A 20,825-nucleotide genomic window follows, 5' to 3' on the forward strand; every position below is an offset into this window, starting at 1 on the left:
TGTGGGGCGGGGGTTGTGGGGCGGCGGCGCGGGCGCCCCCTCGGCGAAGCGGTGGGCACCGTCCCCCGCGGGCCCGGCGTCCGGCCAGGTCCCTCGGGCCCCTGCTGCCCGCGATCGCCACTGAGCCTCCTGTGCCAGCTGATGGGCTTCAACCCGCCGCTGCCAGTGCGTCCCTGGCGGGAGCAGGACGGGGTCTTGGGCAGTCTTTGGCGCTCGAATTTGTGCCTGCTTGGGAGGGGTCTGCGCACCTGGATCCTAGTACACCTGCTGGCCCCAAGGCCCTCGAGCGGAAGGCGACGACAGGAATCAGTTCCCTTCCTGAAGGGCCAAGTGGGGAACACCTTGAGAGCCTGCCGTCGTTCTCCGGCTCTTCCGAGGTGGGGTCTGGAGCCCGATATGTGGGCCCAGTAGATGGGACCAGGCTGTGCCCATCATGTCACTGACCACTGACCCGTTCCTCAGCCTCCTTGGGATTGGGTCTGACCAGGATCTGCCTGCCCTGCGCTGGAGGCTTTTGGACAGGAGAAAAGGAAGGACCTCCAGAGGTCACCTGGAAGAGCCTTTGAAGGCCGTGCCCCTCTCCCACACAGCTCCTTTGGGGGCACGCACACACACTCCCACCAGAAAAGACACCAAGGAAGACCATTATTTTCTGCCACCTTCCTTTGTCCAGCTGGCTGTGGGGCATGGACCAGGAAATGCCTGGACTCCCTCACTCCACAAGCCAGGAGCAACCCAGGTGGGGAGCCAGAACTTTCAGGTCCCCACTGGAGGTCCCAAGAGAGCCCTGAGCTCTCAGCCCTTTCAGGCTGAGAGGTCTCTGGGAGGGAGGGAAAGTGAGGCTCACCCACCCGAACCAGACTCCCTTCCAGAGTCAGATGGGTTGCAGGGAAGGGGGTGCTGCGTCAACATGAAGATGTGGCCACAAGTGGTCTTCTGAGTTTTGAAGCCAGGAGCAAACTGAACAGGACAAGGGCGTGTGCCCAGAGTGACACCATGCTGGGATGGCAGTACCAAAGGCAGGGATTTGTGTGGACTGCTTTATTTTTCTCTGTATGTTATAGTTCTTATTCCCTACAGGCATTGATGTCAAAAGTGTTTATCTTTAAGGAAATAAAGAGAAGCTAACCAAGGGACCCCAGAACCCCTGGAGCAGGGCTGCTATCAAGTGGCCTGAGGTCAGTAGAAGGCAGGGTCTTATTCAGTCCTTTGCAGAGACTGACTTTCCTATAGACCCTGGGCACAAGGCCACACTGGTTAGTGACCATCTTGTCCCCAGGGTCTCCTAAAAGGTCTGAATGCCTGGGCGTCAGCGGTCAAGGAGGGCCGGTTGGAGAACCCCATCCAGCCTGCAGCCTGTGCCAAGAGCTCCTCAGGGTCATCTTGTGCGTCCCTCTTGCTCGGACCTTGTGGTGCTCTGTTCAGTGCAGCTCCCATCACCCCAACTCCACCACCTTTTGGGGGAGGTACCCCAGGAGAAGGAGCAGGCTGGGACCCCTGGGCTGCCTGGCTTTCTGGTTTTCATTCAGTTCCCACTTTTATTTTTCTACTTTACCCGTTTAATTATGGAGTTAAACCAGGTGCTGCGGGACTCCCCCTCTGTCAGCCACATTACAGCACGGGAGGTGACTGTCTCTTCTAGAGTCTGTGACTCTGAATTCCATCAAGGATGGTAACAACAGGCTTGTTAAAGCTGTTCCTTCTTCCACCCGAGGAAGGGGCTCACCTGGACAAAGACATGCAGGAGCTGGGGAGGGGGGGCTGGGCATCAAGAGGAGGCCCAACCCTCCACCCCAAGGGGCCTGGAAGCGAGCGAACATCTGTCTGTGTACAACAATCAAGTTCTATTTTTGTAATTAAAAATACATTCAAAGGAAAAAGGAAACAAAAAGAACAATCTTTGTACTCCGTTGCTGCAGAAAGCTGAAGTTGGGGGTGGGGGTGCTGGAACCAGAAGGTGGGCTGTGCTCATCTTGGACAGGTTTCCTGGGCTACTCTAGTACCCCGAATCCTGCTTACACAGGAGTGGGACTCCACTTATAGAAAGTGGTGAGCTCTAGGGTCCCCTGCCTGGCCCCTGCCAAGCAGTACGCCCGTTCATCTCTTGTGACTCTCCAGATCCCACGCAGCAAGCGTATGACCCCAGCTGTTTGCTCTCCTCTGAGCCCCCGGAAAGACCACAGTCCCCAGTCCTCTGTGTCCATTTTGGCCAGGAATCGGTTCGCTTCCAGGTGTGGCTGTCCAGAATATCAGAGCAGTCCTTCTGCCCCCTCTGCTGGCCAGATGGGGACCTGGGGACAGCTGCAAGGCTCCGGAGCAGCCCCTAGAGGGGCGGGCCATCGATGCCACGGTAGGCACACCCACGTTACCTGGGGCGTGGGGGTGGGGTGGAGTGAGGAGTAGACTTCAAGTGCATCTCCAGCTGCTGAGGGTCAGGCCTTTTGGTCTCTGGGCTGGCATCACAGGGCAGGCATACATTCCAGCGGCATGGTCAGCTGGGGAGACAAGCTGCGGAGAAGTAAAACCTTGCTCCAGAGCCCAGGCAGTCAAGGCATGGCACCCCCAGGCAGCCCAGTTCTCTCTCCCGGCTCTTGGACCTGATCCCTGGGCTGTGGTGCAGGCAAGCTCCAGATGCAGCCCCAGATCCAGCCCCACCCCACCCTCCTGGAGTGTGGTTCTTAGGGGAGACTGGGGCAGTTAAACCTGCTCAGTTCCCCCAGGCGCCACCCACGTGCCAGTCCTTACAACACCTCCATGTCTGTCAGTCCCTGTTGTGGGCCCATCTTTCAGCTTCAAGAAGCTCTCAGCGTACTCTTCTGCCATTGAGCGGCAGAGCTGCAGACCCAGAAGATCCGTACTGCGGCCTCCTGCTGCCCCCTGGTGTCCGGCCTCTGCACCAGCACCTCACCTGGCCCCTGGGTCCCCCTTCTCTGTGGGCTATGTCCTGGCATGATCACACACCCCACCAAGAATGTGTGCTGCAACTGGCTTCCCAGGGGAGGGATGGCTGTCCCAGAGCCTCAGGGAATCCAAAGTCTGGAAACATGGGGCAATTGGCCTGGGGGCCCTTCCAGGGGGTGACCAAGGATGGGGCTGGGACTTCACCCTCCTCTCTGACCCTTGGTCAAACCTGCCTCAGGCTGGTTCCCTGGATCCCGAGACCCTGAGCTGTCTTTTCAAATAAATTAAGGCCTTGAAGAATTTTCCACCAAGCCACTGGCCACATGTCAGCCATCCATCACAGAAGGCTGAAGACTGCAGGCGCCAGGTCAAGGCAAAAGAGAGAAGGCCAGGGGACGAGGCGTCTCACACCACTGCTTCTGCAAGCCCACTGGGGGGCCAAGCACCTGCCCAATGGCGGACATCCTGCAGTTCCCCAAGGGTCCTGCACAGTGTGCCCTGGGGCTGCCCACGACTCCTACCCAGGTGGTGGTGCCCTTCCGAGGAGGCTGGAGGCACATGATAAATGAGGCAATCCCTAGCTGCCCCAATCCAGTGCCCGCTCAGGACCCTGCCTTGGCCCTTTAATCCTTCCACTACTGGACAGGAGGAAGGCCTTTTCATACCTGTTCTGCAAAGGAGGAGACAGAGGCGCAGGGAAATTAAGCTAACTGCCTGAGATCTCGAGGCGGCGCTGCGACTGGAGGTGGGACCTGCCTTCCCTGTGCTGCGACCCTCTCCTGGGCTTCTGTGAGCAAGGGTCCTGGTAGACCTCGGCTGACAGGCCCCCATCCAAGCCCTGGAGCCAGGGGTAGACAACAGTACAGTGTAGCCTCTGTCCAGGGTCGGCTGGCCCGGGAAGGACCACGTCTTTGGCCTCAAGCTGCATCACTCGGCAGCCTGTGCCTGGATCAGGCCCGGCTCCTCTCTGCCCCCCGAGCCTGCACCTTCTGCTTCCTAACCCGGGTGGGAGTCGGCCGGCGCGGAGGCCCAGGGGTGTGGGGAGTTACAGATTAACCCGCCGGCCCCCAGCAGCAGGCAGCGCCGGGCGCGCACTTGGCGGGGGCCCAGGCCAGGCGCCGCGCAAACGTCCCTCCCGCACCAGTTCCCGCGCTCGGCTCGCCCCGCCCCCAGCACGGGCTGTTCTCGGGGCCGCTGCCAGGCACGTCCGCCGCAGGTGCCGGCCTCCCTCCGGTGACGCGGCCACATGCGGCACGAGCTCCGATTACAGGGGCTGCCTTGTGCTTGGGGTCCCGGGCCAGGGGTCCTCGCTTCCCAGCGAGCGGGGGAGGGGCCGGGCTGGCCCCGCGGGGAGGACCGGCGGCAACATGGAACAGCCGCGGACAGGAGCCGCTCCCAAACACGCGCAGGCAGCCGCCCCGGGGATGGAGGAGGGGCTCCTGGCCCCGGCGTGCAGGGGGCTTCCTGGTTTCAGCACCGAGTGTCCCTGAGCCCTAGGACTTCAGGTCATCCTAGGCCCCAGAAGACCCCTCTCAGGGCTGGGGAAGGTCCAAAGGGCACCCCTACCCCCAGGCGTTCCCTCCACCCCATGGGCAGGACGCAGACCGCAGGGGTCCCCCCACTCTGCTCACTTTGCCAGAGAAAACAAAATGGGGTGCGAGCAGATCCCTTGTCCCTGTGCCCCCGTGTCCTTGTCAGAGCTAGTGGGGACCCTGGAGAATCAGCATCTCCTGCCCACACGGTGCAGGACCCCAGGCCCTTCCCGGCTACCCACCTCCCCCTCTACTTCCAATACCACACCACAGTGTCCAGAGGAGGCCAGGACCTGGCAGGGCTGAGGGGAGGACACCTGAGGGGCCCCATCTCCACCCCAACCTGCCCATGCAGGGAGGGGCGGCCCAGGCCCAGGCAGTAGTTACGGAGGATCATGGGGCAGAAGACCCCACCACCAGTCCCTGTTAGGACCTCAGAAGTGAAGGGGGCTTCCTAGGCCTGGGGGGCTTTATTCTAGACTAGCGTTGAGCCCCTATTCTAGTGTAACCTCGCTTAATCCTGTCACATCCCTGTGCAGGAAACAGGCCAGAGAGGTGGGTGACCTGTCCGGGGTCCCACAGGAGGGCGAGAATGAGGAAGGCGGTCCTTGACGGCTGCCTGTGTGCTGGGAGGGGCCCATCACTCCATCATTCCCGCCTGCCTTGCGCTGCGCCCACCTCCTCTAGTCCAGTCCTGAAGGTGAAGAGCAGATTGCCAGCCCAGGAGGCGACCGTAGCAGTGTCCTGGCCCGCTCCCAGGACTGGCTTCATCCTGGCCAGTCCTTCTGGACGTGCAGCAGGCCAAGGACTGCTCAGTCGAGTGCTCAGCAGACGGGGCACCCATCCCTTCTGTACCCCAGCTAGCAGGGGAGCCTGCCTTAAGGCCTCCTGCTGCAGAGCCTGTAGCCCTAAGGGCCAAAACTGGACACCTGCTGCCACCTGGTGTTCTGAAACGGAATGGCAGTAGGAACACAGCAGCTGGCCCCACTGGGGACACCCTGCCCAGCTCCCTTGTGCCTCACACCTGTGGGTGACTTGACAGGGGCCTTGCTCCCTGTGACCTTGAATCCCCTTGAGTCTAGGATGGGATTCTGCCCAGCGTGTCCAGTCGGGGCTGCAGAGGACTAAAGCCTCATTTTTAAAAAGCCACAGCACATTAGGTGCGGGGGGGCTGTCGCTCACACCTCCTGTCCCAGAGGGCAGGCAGGAAGCTAAGGAGCGTGGAGGGGGGGGGGGAGGAGACAGAGAGCAGCACTAACACCTGAGAGGGACCCACACCCAAACAGGAGGAAAACCAAAAGCAGCCCCACCGCCGGCCACCCTCCCCTGCTTTCCCTCGGAGCCCTCAGCTCTCCTCTCCTTCCTTCCCTCCTCCCAGGCCCTCCTCTTCCTCTTCCTGCCCTGTCCCCACAGCCGTCCTGCCTCCCGTGCCCTCTGCCCTGCTTCCCTCGCCACAGCTGCTTCCCAAGGCCCCCAGGCCACCACCAGGCGCTCGGAGGAGACCTGGGCCTCTGCTCACCTTCGCCCGCCTGGCCCTGGCTGTCACCGTCCCAGAGTCTGGGTGACCATGTGGGGACACACACTCACACACCTTCAGGTACAGAGCCCAACAGTAAGGTTCCAGTGGCCTTCGGGACAGACGCAGGCCCTGCCAGGCAGCACCCCCTGCTGAGGAGGTGGCCATGCATGGGCTCCCAGGGGCAGTGAGGGCCCCAGGCTTGCCAACACAGGTGCCCAGAGAGTGAGCAGGGCAGGATGGTGCTGGAGAGGGTGCAGGGGCCAGGGAGGGACAGGGCTCCAGCCCAGGGACTGACCCCTCCAGAAAGGTGTCAGAAACACTTTAGGGCACCTGCCCGGGAGGGGAGCAGGACTCACTGCCTGGCAAGGGCACACCTGGGCGCTGTGGGGCTGGACGGAGCTGCTGCCTCTTGCTGGCTGCTGCTTAACCTCTCTGTGCCTCTGCTTCCCCCCTGAGGCTTGGGGACCGAGTAGCTGGTTTGTGTCGGGTGCCGCAGTCCTCCCCAAGGGTGTCCAATGACTTTCCTCCTCATCCATCTCCCCTCCAGCCTAGAGGTGGGCAGGACACTGACCAAGGGCCACCACCACCCACTGTATCAGCACAAACTGGACATTGGCCTAGTCCTGGGGATGACTCAGACACCAACAGACACTTACGGGGTCACACATTTTCCTGCACTCAACGCCTGGTCAAACCCAGAGGCCCAGAATCCAGGGGTCCCCGGGAGACTGCCTGAGTGTCTCTGGTGGGTGGTCTGCATTCAGGCCCCCTCCGAGTGCAGGCAGGCCTCTTCCTCCTGATGCTGCCCTGGGCAGGCCACCTGTGATGTCCCGGTCCCTGGATGCTGGTCACATCCAGCTGCTGCTGGTGCCATACCCTCTGTGCCGGGCAGCAGCCTCCTGGGCTCTTCAGGTGCAAAGTATCTGATTTAGTCCTCACAAGCACCCGAGGACGCAGGGAGCAGTGCTGTCCCATGTCACAGATGGGAAGACCAGGTTGGACAGGACCAGAGCCTTGCCCAGGCCTGGCAGTCAGTGGGATGCCAGCCCAGAGGGGCCAACTGCAGGGCCCTGCACCTACGCCTGGCTCTGTGGCAAGTACAAACCTGACACAGAATGTTCTCTCTGACATGCGGGTGCTAACTCACAGGGGCCGGGGGAGACTCGAGGGTCTTCCCATGCGGCGGGGGGGGGGGGGGGGGGGGGGGGGGGGAGGCAGAGCAAGCAGGAAGGCAGAATGAAGCGGACACTGTCACCCTCTTGCATGTGTAACTGCACATCCATGGGATCCTACTCCATGTACAACCAGAAGAATGGGAAATTATACTCCATTATATATGATGTATCAAAGTGCATTCTACTGTCATGTGTAACAATTAAAACAAATTTTTTAAATTATTAAAAAAAAAAAAAACCCTGCATAAAGCTGGCTCCTGGGGTCATTTTGTGTTTGTTTGTTCTGTGCTGCTGGGGATGGAACCAGGGCCTTGTGCCTGTGAGGCAAGCACTCTACCAACTGAGCTGTGTCCCCAGCCCACTCCTAGGGTTTTAAAGAGTGGGACCCCCGGTGGTGTGTTGCAGGAAGTGGCACGATGGAGCTCGAAGCGCAGCTCCGGCGCCGGCGGTGGGACCATGGACCGATTGTGAGCCATGCCTTTAGTGAAGAGGAACATTGAACCCTGGCACTTGTGCCAGGGAGCTCTGTCAGAAGGAATCACCAGTGAACTTGAATGTGTAACCAACAGTACTCTTGCTGCAATCATATGCCAGCTAAGCAGTCTGAGACTCTTGCAATCAGTTGAAGACCTTAAGATAGAAGAATGAAGTCCCCCAGGTAGATGGTATTCTGTCTGCACCTCTAGACTTGAAACATCAACTCTTCCTTGGATCTGCTGCCGGCCATCCTGCAGTGCAGATTTCAAAAGTGCCAGCCCCTCTATATTGTGTGAGCCAATTACTTAAAATACCCTCTTTTCTCTCTCTTTTTCTTACATCCCCCACTACATATTATTAGTTTTGTTTTTCAGGAGAATCTTGTTGAAGATGCCATTATTATACATTGTTTGAATGTATATAAGGTGATATTCCATATTTTTAAAGTTGCATAGTCATTGCACATAATAGGAGTTTTCCCACATGCATACACACACACAACATAATGATATATTTTGCCCAATGTCATTCCCAAGTATTTACCCTCCATGTTTGTCACAAAATATTTGTGCTTGTTTCTAGCTTACAATTCACCTTTTAGTGGAAAGTCTCTTGCCCCTTTGTTCCATATTTATGCTCCATAATTTCTAAAGGAGTTTTATAAAACTTTGAAAATGAGAATCTAATTAATGGACTTGTAAATATGCATGCTAATGAATAATTATTTTTCCAAACTCCAAATGTTTTGTTATTTGCAATTATATTTCAAAAATTTATGGTTCTCGGTATGAAACAATGGCATGTCATAATAAAAAAAGTTGAATGAGACGTGATCTGTATTTTTTTTTTTTTTTGCAATAAAAAGACTGAATTTGGACTGGGGATGTGGCTCAAGCGGTAGCGCGCTCGTCTGGCATGCGTGCGGCCCGGGTTCCATCCTCAGCACCACATGCTAACAAAATGTTGTGTCCGCCGAAAAACTAAAAAATAAATATTTAAAAAAATTCTCTCTCTCTTTCTCTCTCTCTCCCTAAAAAAAAAAAAAAAAAAAGACTGAATTCAATAGCATTAGCTTGTGATAATCAGGTTCTTTCCACAATAAATATAATAAAATTTTTAAAAAAGAGTGGGACCCCTGCTGCACCCCTTCCACTACCCTGTCTCGGTAACGTCAGGTTGTGATCCAAGCAGGTGCTGGGTCTTACCTCTATGTGGACACAAGCTGTGGCATCCTGCGCTGTGCCAGGCCTGGTTCTGGGTGGCTACAGCAGCCCCTTGTCTGCGCATGTCCAATGGGCCTGGTCTTAGGGACTTGGCTCCTATCTCTATCCATCCACTCAGCAAGCATCTCTCAGGGGCCCCAGGGGCAACTGTGCCCTCCAGGGCTTCTGTGAAGGCCAGAGGGAGCAGAGGGAGCCAGCTGCCTAATATGACAAGGGACCAGGAGGATGTTCAGGGACCACTTGGGCTGACCCCAGCAGGCAAGAGGAAAGTTCCAGGCAAGGGGACAAGGGCACAGACGCCTTCAGAGGTGCAGCGCTCTTGCACCTTGGGCAGGGCTAGAGGCCAGGGTCATGTCTCAGGCTGTCTTGGAGTGTTCAAAAGCCAGAGGGGGCTGAGGCTGGGGCTCAGTGGCAGAGCACTTGCCTACACACGTGAAGCACTGGGTTCAATCCTTAGCACCACATATAAATCGACAAGTAAAGGCATTCTGTCTATGTACAACTACCAAAAAAAGCCAGTGGCGGGGGGGAGCAGCCCTGGCCCTGGTGGCCCTGAGCTGAGCAGCTGTACCTAAGACCCAGGACAGGGGTTCCTGGAGCAGAGGGCTCCTTGTCCTCATGGAGATGTCGGGGGGCTGCCACAAGGGAACCAACTCCCAGGCTCCCTGAGATGTTCTCTGGGCTGGGCAGGCCTCAGGCCAGTGGGGGCCTCCAGGGCTCTGGGAGAGGAGGTTGACCAGAGTTCCAGGTCTGTCCACGACTGTCCCCACATTAGCATGGGAAGTCCCACATTCCAGAAACTCCTCTGTCTGGGGGAAAGAGAGCAGAACAGAGCTGCCCCAGGGCTGGGTCCAGATCCAGCTCTGGTCTCTGGTCACTCAGCCTGTGGTGGGAGACAGGGGACAGCGGCTCCTCTAGCCTGCACTCAGCTGTCACTTGAAACCCCTGAGGTCTGCCGTCTTCAGGCCCTCACCGTGGACATGGCTGCACGGCCTTCAGCATATGTTCCCCATCGAGGCCTCAGCACTCTTCAGTGTGGCCATGCTGAGCCATGTCCCCCTGTGGGTCCTGGTCCTGGTCTACGGAGGAGTTAATCGGATGAGGTCAGGATGTCTGCCCGCCCCAGTGCCCAGGGCTCTGCCCCAGGAGCCCATGGCAGGCCGCTGTCCTCCCTGTATCTGAAGGCTGGCATTCAGGTCTGGCCCAGGATCACTGGACACAGACCAGCCCTGGTGGAGAAGCCCATTTGGGGAGCAGAACCTCCCCCAAGGACATGGCCAGGCTGTGGCTCAAAGTCCTCAAGTCGACTTGCCCATCCTCAGGGTGAGCAGAAACCCAACCCTTGGCTCAAAGATTCAGCCCTGCCCCTTCCTTCTCAAAGTCTTCAGTCTCTATCCCCAGGGCAGCCTCTCCACCCCCTCTAGTGACCAAAGGACAGGTAGGTGTGAGGGACCTTTGAACCCAACCCCCAGACTCAGCTTACAGCCTCCAAGATGTAGCAAGGAACCAAGGCCAAGCCCCCATGCCCCTTACTAGACTAGGGTGGCTCCAAGGACAGCCACTAAATTCCACCCTGACCAGGAGGCTAGTGACAGGGCCTTGCTGGGGCTCCCCCTGCTGGCCAAGGCCTGAAAATGCACCTCACTGGGACCGGAAGTGCATGATCGGCTGGTGGCCAGGTGTAGAGCGGTGAATTCTTCAGGGCTGGTACCACCCGGACCCATATTAGACATTTCCCAGGTTCTGGTCCCACCCCAGCCAGAACTCTGTTGGATTCCCTAAAGAAGTGACACTGAGGTGAGTCCTCTGGGATAATAGGAGGCGTAACTGGAAGCCCAGCACCTTCCATGGGGCTCATCCCAAACCCCGGGGTGCTCCAGGGAACTTCATTGATCTGGGGTGGGTGAGGAGAAGGCCTCCGGGCGGGGGGCGGGGGGGGGGCATGCCCATCTCCAGGACTCCATTGTCGGCTGCCCCTTGGGCCAGACAGTTCCCTCAGGTTGTCTTCCATCTTCCTTCCTGTGTGGTATCACATTTCTTAAATATCTTAAAATGTTTAACAAAAGTTTTCTCTATCTCATTTCCCCACCCCGCCACCGTCCCATTTCTTGGATACTCTGGGAAAAAAACTTCAGATCAGGTTTGCAGCCCTGACTCAGCCGGTCCCCGTGGCTCCAGCCCCTGCCAACAGTGTTCCTTCCAGAGACCTCCACTGGCCAGACTGGATGGACAGCCCTCAGCCTCCCACTCCCATTTTTCCTCCTAGTTAGTCCCTGGGGTCCCCATTCTAGCGAGGGGCCCAGCCTTGGCCCTGATGCCCCTCCCAATCCCTGTCCACTCTGGGTTACCCTATCCAGGGTCAGGGCTCTAAATACCTTTTCGATGCAGAAGACTCTCCAGATTATATGCCGGCTCAGCCCACGGTCCCAAACAGCACCCCGCAATGCTCTGTGGCCCACAGGCTCCTGCCTGATGCAGGGCACTGAGCCCTGGTCCTCCTTGGGAGGCCAGCTCTCCCCAGTGCCCCGTTTCGCTGACACCAGCAATTCCCACAGGGCACAGGCCTAGGTCAGTTCTCTGAGCCCAACCTACCCACCTGGCTCTTCCCTCCAGAGGGGTATAGAAACCCACTTCTGTGCAGACCGCCCCCCCCATGCTGGCCACTCTGCCCCAGTCCCTCATCAGCATGCCAGCCAGAGATCGTCCTAGAACACAAGGCGGGTCAGAACCACTGCATACAGAGCAGAAGCCAAAGCGTTCCACGCCAGTGAGTCGGGCCCACAACCCTCTCAGGTGTGTTACCTGCTCCCTACACACACCACAGTAGCGCATGCTACAAAGAGTAGCCATGCCTGGGACACAGCCTGCACATAGCAGTGCTCAGGTCCCTGTACTACAGCTCATGGCCACTCATGGTCCAGGCAGCAGTGCAGGCTGGGGCTCCCCTCGTCTGCAGGTTCTCAGGGATCCAGCCCCCAGCACACAGCAGTTCTTCTCAGGACATCTGACCACATTCCTGCCCTCCAGAATGGGTTTCTGCACCCCCACCCCACTGCGAATCTGATGCCGCAGGCCTATCGAGTGTTCTTGGTTTCCTGAACACCAAGCCTGGGCTCAGCTCTCAGCTTTTGTCTCACTGTCCCCGCTGCCTGGAAGGCTATCCCTGCACACACCAGATCCGTGCTTCCCTAAGGCCCCTGATGGGCATCCCCCCCCAGCCTTTTCCTCACCCACCCCAGATCAATGAAGTCCTGCTTGCAGCCAGCCTAGACAGTCTCCTGGCAGAACTGTCACCAGGTCTCACCTGGGAAAGTGTCTGTTGAGTGGCCAGGTGCATGTTGGTCCCATTGGCCTACAACCAGAATCTCTTCCTCTGGAGGAGGAGATCCAAGGGGCCAGCGTTTTGAGTGCTTCTCTTTCCTCTTCCACCCCAAAGGGCAATTTTCCCACACTCCCTGGCAACCAGGAAGCTGTCCCACCCCTACTGAGCCCTTCTTGACAAAAACAAAAGCTAGTGTGCCCAACCAGTTCCCTGCCACCACAGGTCCCGCTCTGGCACAGGAGGAAGAGTGGTGAGTAGAAGCCCCTTCCTGGCACCCACCAGCTCCAGGGGACCCTCGTTCTCACGACCTGCCTCTGGGCAGTTTCAGAGGCTCACCTCCCACCTCAGCCCCAGGCCCCTGGGCGAGCTGACATTGGCCCACCTCTGGCCAGATCTGTGAGAGGCGGATAGGTCCCAGAGTCTGATGGGGAGTCTGGCACCTCTTGGGGACAGTGCCTCGCCCTCACCCACAGAGGACAGACCATCTGCACACCAGCCCTCTAGGGCTCCTCAATCTGAGTCCCCTGAGATTCCTAGACCCAGCCCCCACTCTTCCCAGGCCAGCCTTCCTGTGCACCCTTCCAGGAAATGCTGGCTGCCCAGGCTCCTGGCCCTGGCTGAAGCCATCCTCCTAGTGTCCCCACGGAGGCCAGAGGTGCCGCTTCTGAAACTGAGCCTACAGGACCTGGAACTTGCCCCCAGATGCCAACGCTTTCCCCCATCAGCACTGTTGGCCCTGGAATCTCCCTCGGCACAGTGCATGCACCAACCACAGAGCAGTAGGCGCCACCCCACTTCCTGGGGACTTCAAATGGCCCTGCCAGCAGGCCTCAGGCTATGTGTCTCTGCCCCAACTGTCAGTTCTGTGGCCTGCTCTCACTGGGCAACCTGAGGGGATCCTCCATGTCCACCCCATCCTGATGCCAGCTCCTCTATCTGCTGCAGCATTCTGCTTGAGCTGAAGTTAAAATGTGCCGAGGGGACACTGGTTCTGACATTTAGGCCTGTGGCCTGGCCCTTGCCTGGGTTGCAGAACAGGAGAGTGGAGCCAGGGTCCTGAGTGAGCACCTGCTCACCCAGCAATCACCAACTAGCCGGAGAGCACTGAGGGTGTGTGGCACCGGGGACAAGTGCTCAGGCAGTACATGCTCCTGCAGACTCCTAAGGCACTCAGTGTGGGCCACAAAGCTACCGTACCCAGGTGCCATGCATCTCCGTGGCCCGGCCAGTGATAGGGACATGACAGGAGAGCTGACATGGAGAAACATAGCATCTCAGTAGCTCCCAGCAGCCTCCTGGCCTGGGGGTAAGGGGCTGCTAGGGAGGAGCTCAGAACTGTTCACAGATTGCTCCCTTCCCTGCCCCTCCTCTGGGGCTCCAGCCGACTCTCAGGAGCTGGCAGGCTAGACTAGACCTTTCTTCCCTCTCCTTGCTTCTCCCCACCCCTTCTTCCTGTTGGTCCCAAGTTCCTCCTCCATTCCCATTCCCCTCCCCACGCTTCCCCTTCTCACCTGGAAATGGACACCCTATGCTGCCACTCCAGGGGTCAGGGATCCCGCTCCCACAGCCAAAGGCTCGGGGCTAGATAAAAGCTGCAAGCCATGCAGCATTTACCAGCCTGTAATCCCAGGGGCCGGGGAGGCTGAGGCAGAAGGATCATCACAAGCCATTTTGTGCGACCCTGACCAACTAGGCTTAGTAAGACCCTTTCTCAAAAAAAGGTAAAACATAAAAAGAGCTGGAGGTGTAGGACGCTGGGAGAGCCACTGAACTGACCTTTCCAAGGTGCTCATTCCAGCAGGATGCTCTTTCAGGACACTAGCCCTGCCTCCTGCCCTGCAACCCAGGCAGGGGCCACACACTGGGCCCAAAAGTGAGAACCAGTGTCCCCTCTGCATGCCTTAACCTTAGCTCCAACAGGAAGCTGCAGAGGACAAGGAGCTCAGGTCAGGGTGGGTCGGATATGGGAGTGTCCAATGAGAAGCAGCAGTTAGGGGACAGAGCCATATAACCAGAGGCCTGCCGGCAGGGCCATCTGAAACCCCCAGGAAGTGGGCCAGTATGTGTGAGGCCCTGGGTTCCATCACCAGTACCGAGATGGTGGAACACACTCACACACACACACACACACACCAATACCGAGATGGGGAAACACACACACACACACACACCCCAATACCGAGATGGGGAAGCACACACACACACACACACACACACACCAACACCGAGATGGGGGGAACACACACACACACACACACACCAACACCGAGATGGGGGGAACACACACACACACACACCAACACCGAGATGGGGGAACACACACACACACACACACTCACACTCACGCTCACACACACAGAGCTGCTAGACACCATCAGCAGCAATACCCCGCGCAGCAGCCCGACGCCCGACGGGCGGGGCGGGGCGGTGGGCAGGCCTCCGCTGGGCCAATGAGCGCGCAGAGGCCGCGGGCGGGCGCCCGGAGCGCAGGACGAGCTAGGCGGGTGGGCGGGGCGAGTGCTCCCTGGGGGCGGAGCGAGGAGGTGGGCCAGGCCTCGGGGGCGGGAAGAGCCCGTCCCAAGTCACCCCGAAAGGGCGGGCCAGGGCTCACCCCGGAAGGGTGGGTGTCCGGGTCACCCCGAGAGGACTCATCCCCCCAGGCCGCGCCTGAGCTCACCCGGCGGAGCAGGTACCCGAGCTCATTAGGGCGAGGACAGGTGCTGAGCCCCGAACCCGCACCAGGTCGAGGCTCTGCCCGCGATGCGCCCACACGTGCGTGCGTGCGAGTGCGCGGCGGGCTCCCGCAGACCCGGGCACCCGGGATGGGCAGGGCAGCGGGCGCAGCCGCCCCGCCCTGGGCTGTCTGAAGAGGAAGGCCGCCCAGGGCCCGACTCTAGTCGCATAGGTTGGCAAAACTTTGGAAAAACCTCAGTGGGCCACAAAATCCCCTTCCCGCCGGTGGTGGGTCAGGAGAGGGGGGACAGCATCCTGCTGTGGGAGGTGAGACAGAGCTGCCCTACTGGGGGCCTGGAAGGCAGAGCCGTGACTCCTTGCTTCTACCCAGAACCATTCCAGAAGTCCCCGGGGCTCTGGCTGGAGCCCCTGGCAAAGAAGGGCACTGTGGGCCTAGGGAGGCCTCTGGCACAGCCAGCCCCGTGCCCACAGGAAGCCCGGCCTGAGCAGCAGTCAGCAACCACCCTGGGCCTCGATTTCCCTTTAAACCCCTGGGGCCTGGCCCAGCTGCAGGGCAGGGGTCACCCTTGTCTTCCCTCCTGTGGAGGCCCGTGCTGGAGACCGGGAGTTTTCAGATGTGTGGAGGAGGGAAACCCGACTGGCTCTCCAAGGTCAGGTGGCTGGAGGGCCCAGGGTGGGAGTCTGTGGTCTGCAGTCTGCAGCGCTGTCCTCTTGTCCTCTCCCCTAGGCTGTTCTGCCCGCCTCCAGCCTGGTGACTCAGCACCCGCACCCGGAGCAACCGGACTTTTGCCCCTTGACCGCTCCCAAGGCTCTGCCAGCGTCCTGTTGGATCCCTCCCTGGCCTCCCTACAGCGCCAGCCCAGGATGCAGGGAGCCGCGGCCCCCAGGGGCCAAGGCCGATCCCCCAGCAAGAAGGACACTCTGGGTCTGCCCTGGGTAGTTCCACTCACCTACGTGCTGGCCGCCCTGGAGCTTACCTGCCTCTTCATGCAGTTCTCCATCCTGCCAGTGAGTAATGCCCCCAGCAGGCCAGAGGTCCCTCACTGCCCCGCCTGCCATCCAGGTGGGTGGTAGCAGGGAGCCCAGGTGGTGCTTGATGCTGCCAGGCTCCTCCCACTGGGGACCCCTTGCCACATGAGCTGAATAAAGTGAGGGGCCCAGGAACTGCTCCTGGTGACCCCCATCAGCATGTGCTGTGCTGTCTGCCTGCTGCAGCAGCCCTGGACAGAGCCTCAGGGAGCCACCCCCACTGCCCTCCCGGCAGCACGCCCTGCACGTGACTGTCCCAGCCCTGTGCCTGCTGCCCCCCACCTGGGGCCTTTGCCCTGTCCATCCCCTGCCTGACGCCTACTCAGCCCATGTCCTGGTAGTGCAGGCCTCTGGGTAGGTCACCCCCTCAGAAAGGTCCCCACAGCGGCCTGCACCTTACTGTCATGTTCCCAGCAGGCTCTGTCCTGCTCCATGTTTCCTGTCCCACTTACTGGACATTTTTGCCGTTTGTTTTTCTCCCCGACCAGAATGTGAGGGTGGCGATTGCCAGGGCTGGTTTCCTCAACTCAGCCTGGCTCATGGCAGGTGGCTACGCCGTCACTATTGGCTGCCAGGTGCCACCCCCCTCCCACCTTCTCTTCATTCCCACTTTTCACTCTTGTTTATTCATTCGACAAACCCTATGGAGGCAGCCCACAGGGTCACATCTTCCATGGGCAACAGCGCCCAGGGAGTTTGGGAGAACCCAGAGACCCTCCGGGCTCTTCTCCGTCTCGGTGATGGTCAGTTTCTGTTTGAAAGAGGGGATTGGGTCCCCTAGATGCTGTGAACTGCAGTTCTTAAAGGCAGATAAAGCTGGGCTTGGTAGTGCACGCCTGTGATCCCAGCTACTCGGGAAGATGAGGCAGGAGGATTGCAAGTTCAAGGCCAGCATCAGCAACTTAGCGAGGTCCTGTCCGAAAATTAAAAAAAAGTAAACAGGGCTGCAGGGCGTAGCTCAGTGTGCCGTGGGTTCAGTCCCCTACGAAACACACACAGTCACAAGTTCCCATGGAGACTCTCGAGGCCTGGCTCCCTGAAGCAAGGTGCTGGTTGGCTCCGTGCTGGGCTCAGGTCAGGGCCCACCCAGTGTGCTGTTGGCCCCAGGCTGGGCAGAAATGAGGTCCTAGGGCCCACAGTGGTCGTGACTGAGGCCAATTCCCCACTCATGGTGTCCCCAAAGAGGCTCAGGGACTCTTTGGAACAAAGTTACATATCACCAAAAAGCCAGGCTGAGTCAGGGCCGCCCCAGAGCCTCTACCCCCGGGAGGCCCACCGGGGCCCAGAGCGTTCCTGCACCTTGCCCTCCCTCCAGGCCTGGGGGTCTGGGTGGGAGTGAGCGTTGATTGGCCCGTGTCGCTATTCTGGGCATGGGGGGCACTCCGAGGACCCCTCCCACCAGGCCTCCTGAGCCCAGCTCACGCCCTGCGGATGACCTGGGTCCAGCCCCGAGCCCCACCCAGCAGCAGGGCAGCCTGGGCAGGTTCTAAAGAGATGGTGGCTGCCCCTTACTAGCAAGGCTGCTTCAAGGAACAGGAGTGAGCCTGTGAGCCCCCAGAACAGCCCACACAGCAGGGCACCTGCCAGCCTCCTAGAGCTCTCCTCTCACGGGAGGACAGTTGTCCAGCCAAGTCTGTGTTGAGCACCCACGAGCAGCCCCTCTTCCTGAACTGGACAGCAGAGCCAAAAGACCACATTCCCATCCGGGAGCTGGGGGCACACTGTGTGCGTCCATCACAGCAAACGTCAAATTCAGTGGTGCAGTAGGGAACAAGTGGTAGCATGCTGGAGAGACAGAACCTGAGGACATGTGGCAGTTTGGGGGCCAGGAAGACTTCACTGAGAAGACAGCATTGATGCTTAGGCTCAAAGGAAGCAGGTGAGGCACAGCCAGTGCAAAGGCCCTGGGGCAGTGGTGAGATTCCTGCATCTGGAGAGGAGTGGACAGACGGCAAGGCCAGGGAGGGCCATGTCCAGGAGATACTCTGAGGACTCAGGGATGGCTGTGGGGGAGTGTGGATCTGGATCTCCCACTGATGGACTGGATATAGGAGGTTTCTGAGAGAAGGGGAGTCACGAATGGCACTGAGAGCTTGGGCCTGAGCCCTCGGGAGGATGGAGGCGTCGGCAATGGAGAGGGGAGAGGGGGCAGCTACAAGAGGAGCCAGCTTCGCACGGGTTGCACTGAGGTGGTTTCAGACAGCAGAGGAGGGGCCAAGGGAGCAGCACTCTGGGGGGAGCAGGAGGCAGGGGTGAGAGGAGGAGGAGCAGGTGGAAGGCCGCAGGGCCAGAGGCGGTGGGGGGACTGTCCATCAAGCTCACGGAGACATCGGGTAGAGGGCAGTTCAGCCCTCGCCATCCGGAGTGTGGGGCACTCAAGCAGCCTGTGATGCCCCACAGGGGCTTCAGGGGACGTCCAGGGTTTGAGGCAGGAGAGGCAGGGTACTGGCCTTTGGAGGCCGCAAGTCTGAGGTCAAGGGGTCAGCAAGGCCAGGTCCCCCTGGCCCTCCCAGGGCCTGGCTGCAGCTGCCCCTCCAGGCTGTGCGTCCCTCTTCATGTATTTCATGTGGTCATCCCTGTGTGTCTGTGTCCACAAGACCCTGCTGACAGGGCAGCAGTCAGCGGAACTAGGGCCCACCCTGATGTCCTCATTTGAACTCGACTGCCTCCAAATAAGGTCACATTCTGAAGTGCCAGGATTAGGGCCCCAACATGAATTCAGCCATCATTCTGGAGGACGGGGCGGAACCCAGGGAGGGAGGGGGTCTTAAAGTCAGAGAATTAGGGCAGGCGGGTCTGGGGTCCCAGGGACTCCTCGGGTGCTCTGGAGGGGCGCTCCCATGCCCTGTTCCTCCCCCAAGGGCATCCTCCCCGAGGGGCTGAGGACTGAGAGCCTCACAGAGCACACTGTGCCTTACTGGGCAGCACACCACCTCCTGTGTCATTAAGATGCTTGGGACACTCTTGGCAGGACAATGTGACTCCACAGAGCCTTGGGTGAAGCAAACAGCAGGTGCCTGTCCATGCCCCACCTGAAGTGTGTCCTGCAGAGGGGAAGGAGGGCCAGCAGCGCCTTCACTGGGCCTGCATCCTGAGGGCCACTCAGATCCCACCTGGGGAGGGCGGGCAGGGTCACCTCCAGCTTCCTCCCACCCAACCCAGGCTCGTCCTTCATCCCCTGCCCATCCAAAGGCCCAGGACTCCAAGTCCTTCCCATGGGGCCCCAACTGTGTTTCAGTATTTGTCCCGGAGCCTGGGCCTGGATTCCGTCGCCTTTGGCTACCTGCAGACGACCTTCGGGGTGCTTCAGCTGCTGGGCGGGCCGGTGTTTGGCAGGTACAGAGAAGAGGGGGATGCCTGTGTCCCTTCACCCAGGCCCTCTCCTCGGAGGCCATGAACTGAGTCCTGCCAGGTCCCTTGAGCTCACACTGGGCCATGAAATGTGGCATCACCATTTTTCACAGAGAAGCAAACTCAGGTGCTGAGGTGCTACGGTCCCTTGTAGGTTCCCAGGGGCCCCACCTGTGACATCCACTTATGTCCAGAAGGAAGATTTAATTATTGAGGGTATCGTGTCTGTCCATGCCGTGTGCAGTGAGCTGGGAGTCCCACCATCAATCTTAGCAGGCAGGAGCTGCAGGGACACATGGCCCTGGGTACCCTGAGCCCCCGGGTCAGGATGTTAGAGGAACACTAGGCTGGGACAGCAAACACACACACACAGCTGTCTTGGTGACAGTGGCACAGAACAGTGGGCCCGAGCAGCACAGGTGGCCAGAGGGAGCAACTTTAGGCAGAAAGAAGGGACACCCACCCAGGCAAACAGCCGCATTCTGTACAGCCTGTAGGTTCCACCACTTTCCCAGGGGGTCACTGTCCCCCTGGGCCAGACATGCCCCCACTCCTACCCCACCCTCTCACTGCAGCCAGACCTGCACAGTCCCACTGGGACGATGGGAAAACTGAGGCCCAGGAGGTCCCAGGCCTGCCCAGGAGGAGGCCTGCATCCCCCGGGGCAAGCCTTCCCCGCCACCCAGCGCCCGCCTCTGACCCGCCCCGCGCAGGTTCGCAGACCAGCACGGGGCGCGCGCGGCGCTCTCGCTGTCCTTCCTGGCGGCCTCGGCTCTGTACCTGCTCCTGGCGGCCGCCTGCAGCCCAGCCCTGCCCGGCGTCCTCCTGCTCTTCGCCTCCCGCCTGCCTGGAGCCTTCATGCACACGCTGCCCGGTAGGGACCCGCGCCGAGGGTGACGTGGGGGCGTGGCTTGGGGGCACATCGGGGACGTGGGCGTGTGGCCCGGGGGGTAGATCCGGGAGGAGGGGACGGTGGGAGTGTGACCGGGGCCGGCCCGGGGTGGAGGGGTGGGGCGGACCGAGCGGAGGGGTCCTGGGAGCGTGGCCTGGGGGGCAGGGCGCAGCACCCCGCTCAGCCGCGCTCTCCCGCAGCCGCCCAGATGGTGGTCACCGACCTGTCTGCGCCGGCCGAGCGGCCCGCGGCCCTGGGCCGGCTGGGGCTGTGCTTCGGCGTCGGCGTCATCCTCGGCTCCCTGCTCGGCGGGACCCTGAACTCCGCGTGCGGGTGAGTGACGGGCGGGAAGCGCTGGGTTGGTGCCCCGGGCTCCGCCCGCCACTTCCGAGGGCCGCGGCTTCCCTGCCTCCCTCGCCGCGGGTTGGGGCGTCCTGATGCGGCGTGGCCGCCAGGGGGCGCCGTCGCCCCGCGCGGAAGCCTCCCTCCGGTGCCGCCCAGTCCCTAAAGACACCGTCCAGGGAGGCCCTGGCCACCAAGAGACGGGAGGACAGGGGAGACACATCTGGCCCCTCTGTGGACTGGGCACTTCTGCCTCCTCAGTCTTAGGAACTTTCAGCCGGGAAGAATCCCTTTCCAGTCGGTCTCAGGAGGCTCTGAGGGTGGCCATCCCCAAGGAGGGGACTGTGGCAGGGGCCCCTTTGAGTGGG

The 20,825-nt window shown here is 60.0% G+C and overlaps 1 protein-coding gene and 1 long non-coding RNA gene across 6 annotated transcripts in view; one reads left to right on the top strand and one right to left on the bottom strand.

Moving 5' to 3' along the window:
- Positions 1–16,104, bottom strand: LOC124092929 (uncharacterized). 2 transcript variants are annotated; one of them, XR_006851742.2, is made up of 4 exons: positions 15,821–16,103; positions 2,370–2,508; positions 1,556–1,726; positions 1–318 (listed from the first exon to the last, which is right to left on the bottom strand). It is a non-coding gene; the product is annotated as an uncharacterized LOC124092929 (long non-coding RNA). The 2 variants fall into 2 exon arrangements; XR_006851741.2 differs by having other exon boundaries at positions 10–318; positions 1,556–2,508; positions 15,821–16,104.
- Positions 12,313–20,825, top strand: part of Slc22a18 (solute carrier family 22 member 18) — a 24,240-nt gene continuing 15,727 nt past the window's right edge. The window contains exons 1-5 of one of the 4 annotated variants that reach the window (XM_046444881.2): positions 12,313–12,399; positions 15,571–15,851; positions 19,111–19,208; positions 19,937–20,097; positions 20,316–20,448. In XM_046444881.2, the coding sequence (XP_046300837.1) occupies positions 15,708–15,851; positions 19,111–19,208; positions 19,937–20,097; positions 20,316–20,448 (536 nt within the window). In that variant the 5' untranslated portion in view covers positions 12,313–12,399; positions 15,571–15,707. Of the gene's footprint in view, positions 12,400–14,695; positions 14,839–14,920; positions 15,055–15,570; positions 15,852–19,110; positions 19,209–19,936; positions 20,098–20,315; positions 20,449–20,825 lie in introns of those variants that run through there. The other 3 variants (XM_046444880.2, XM_046444878.2, XM_046444879.2) reach the window with 3 other exon arrangements.

The sequence above is a fragment of the Marmota monax genome, unplaced genomic scaffold (genome assembly GCF_021218885.2).
Source record: "Marmota monax isolate L192 unplaced genomic scaffold, Marmota_monax_Labrador192_F-V1.1 WCK01_AAM20220418_F8-fsc00038, whole genome shotgun sequence".
Lineage (NCBI taxonomy): Eukaryota > Metazoa > Chordata > Mammalia > Rodentia > Sciuridae > Marmota > Marmota monax.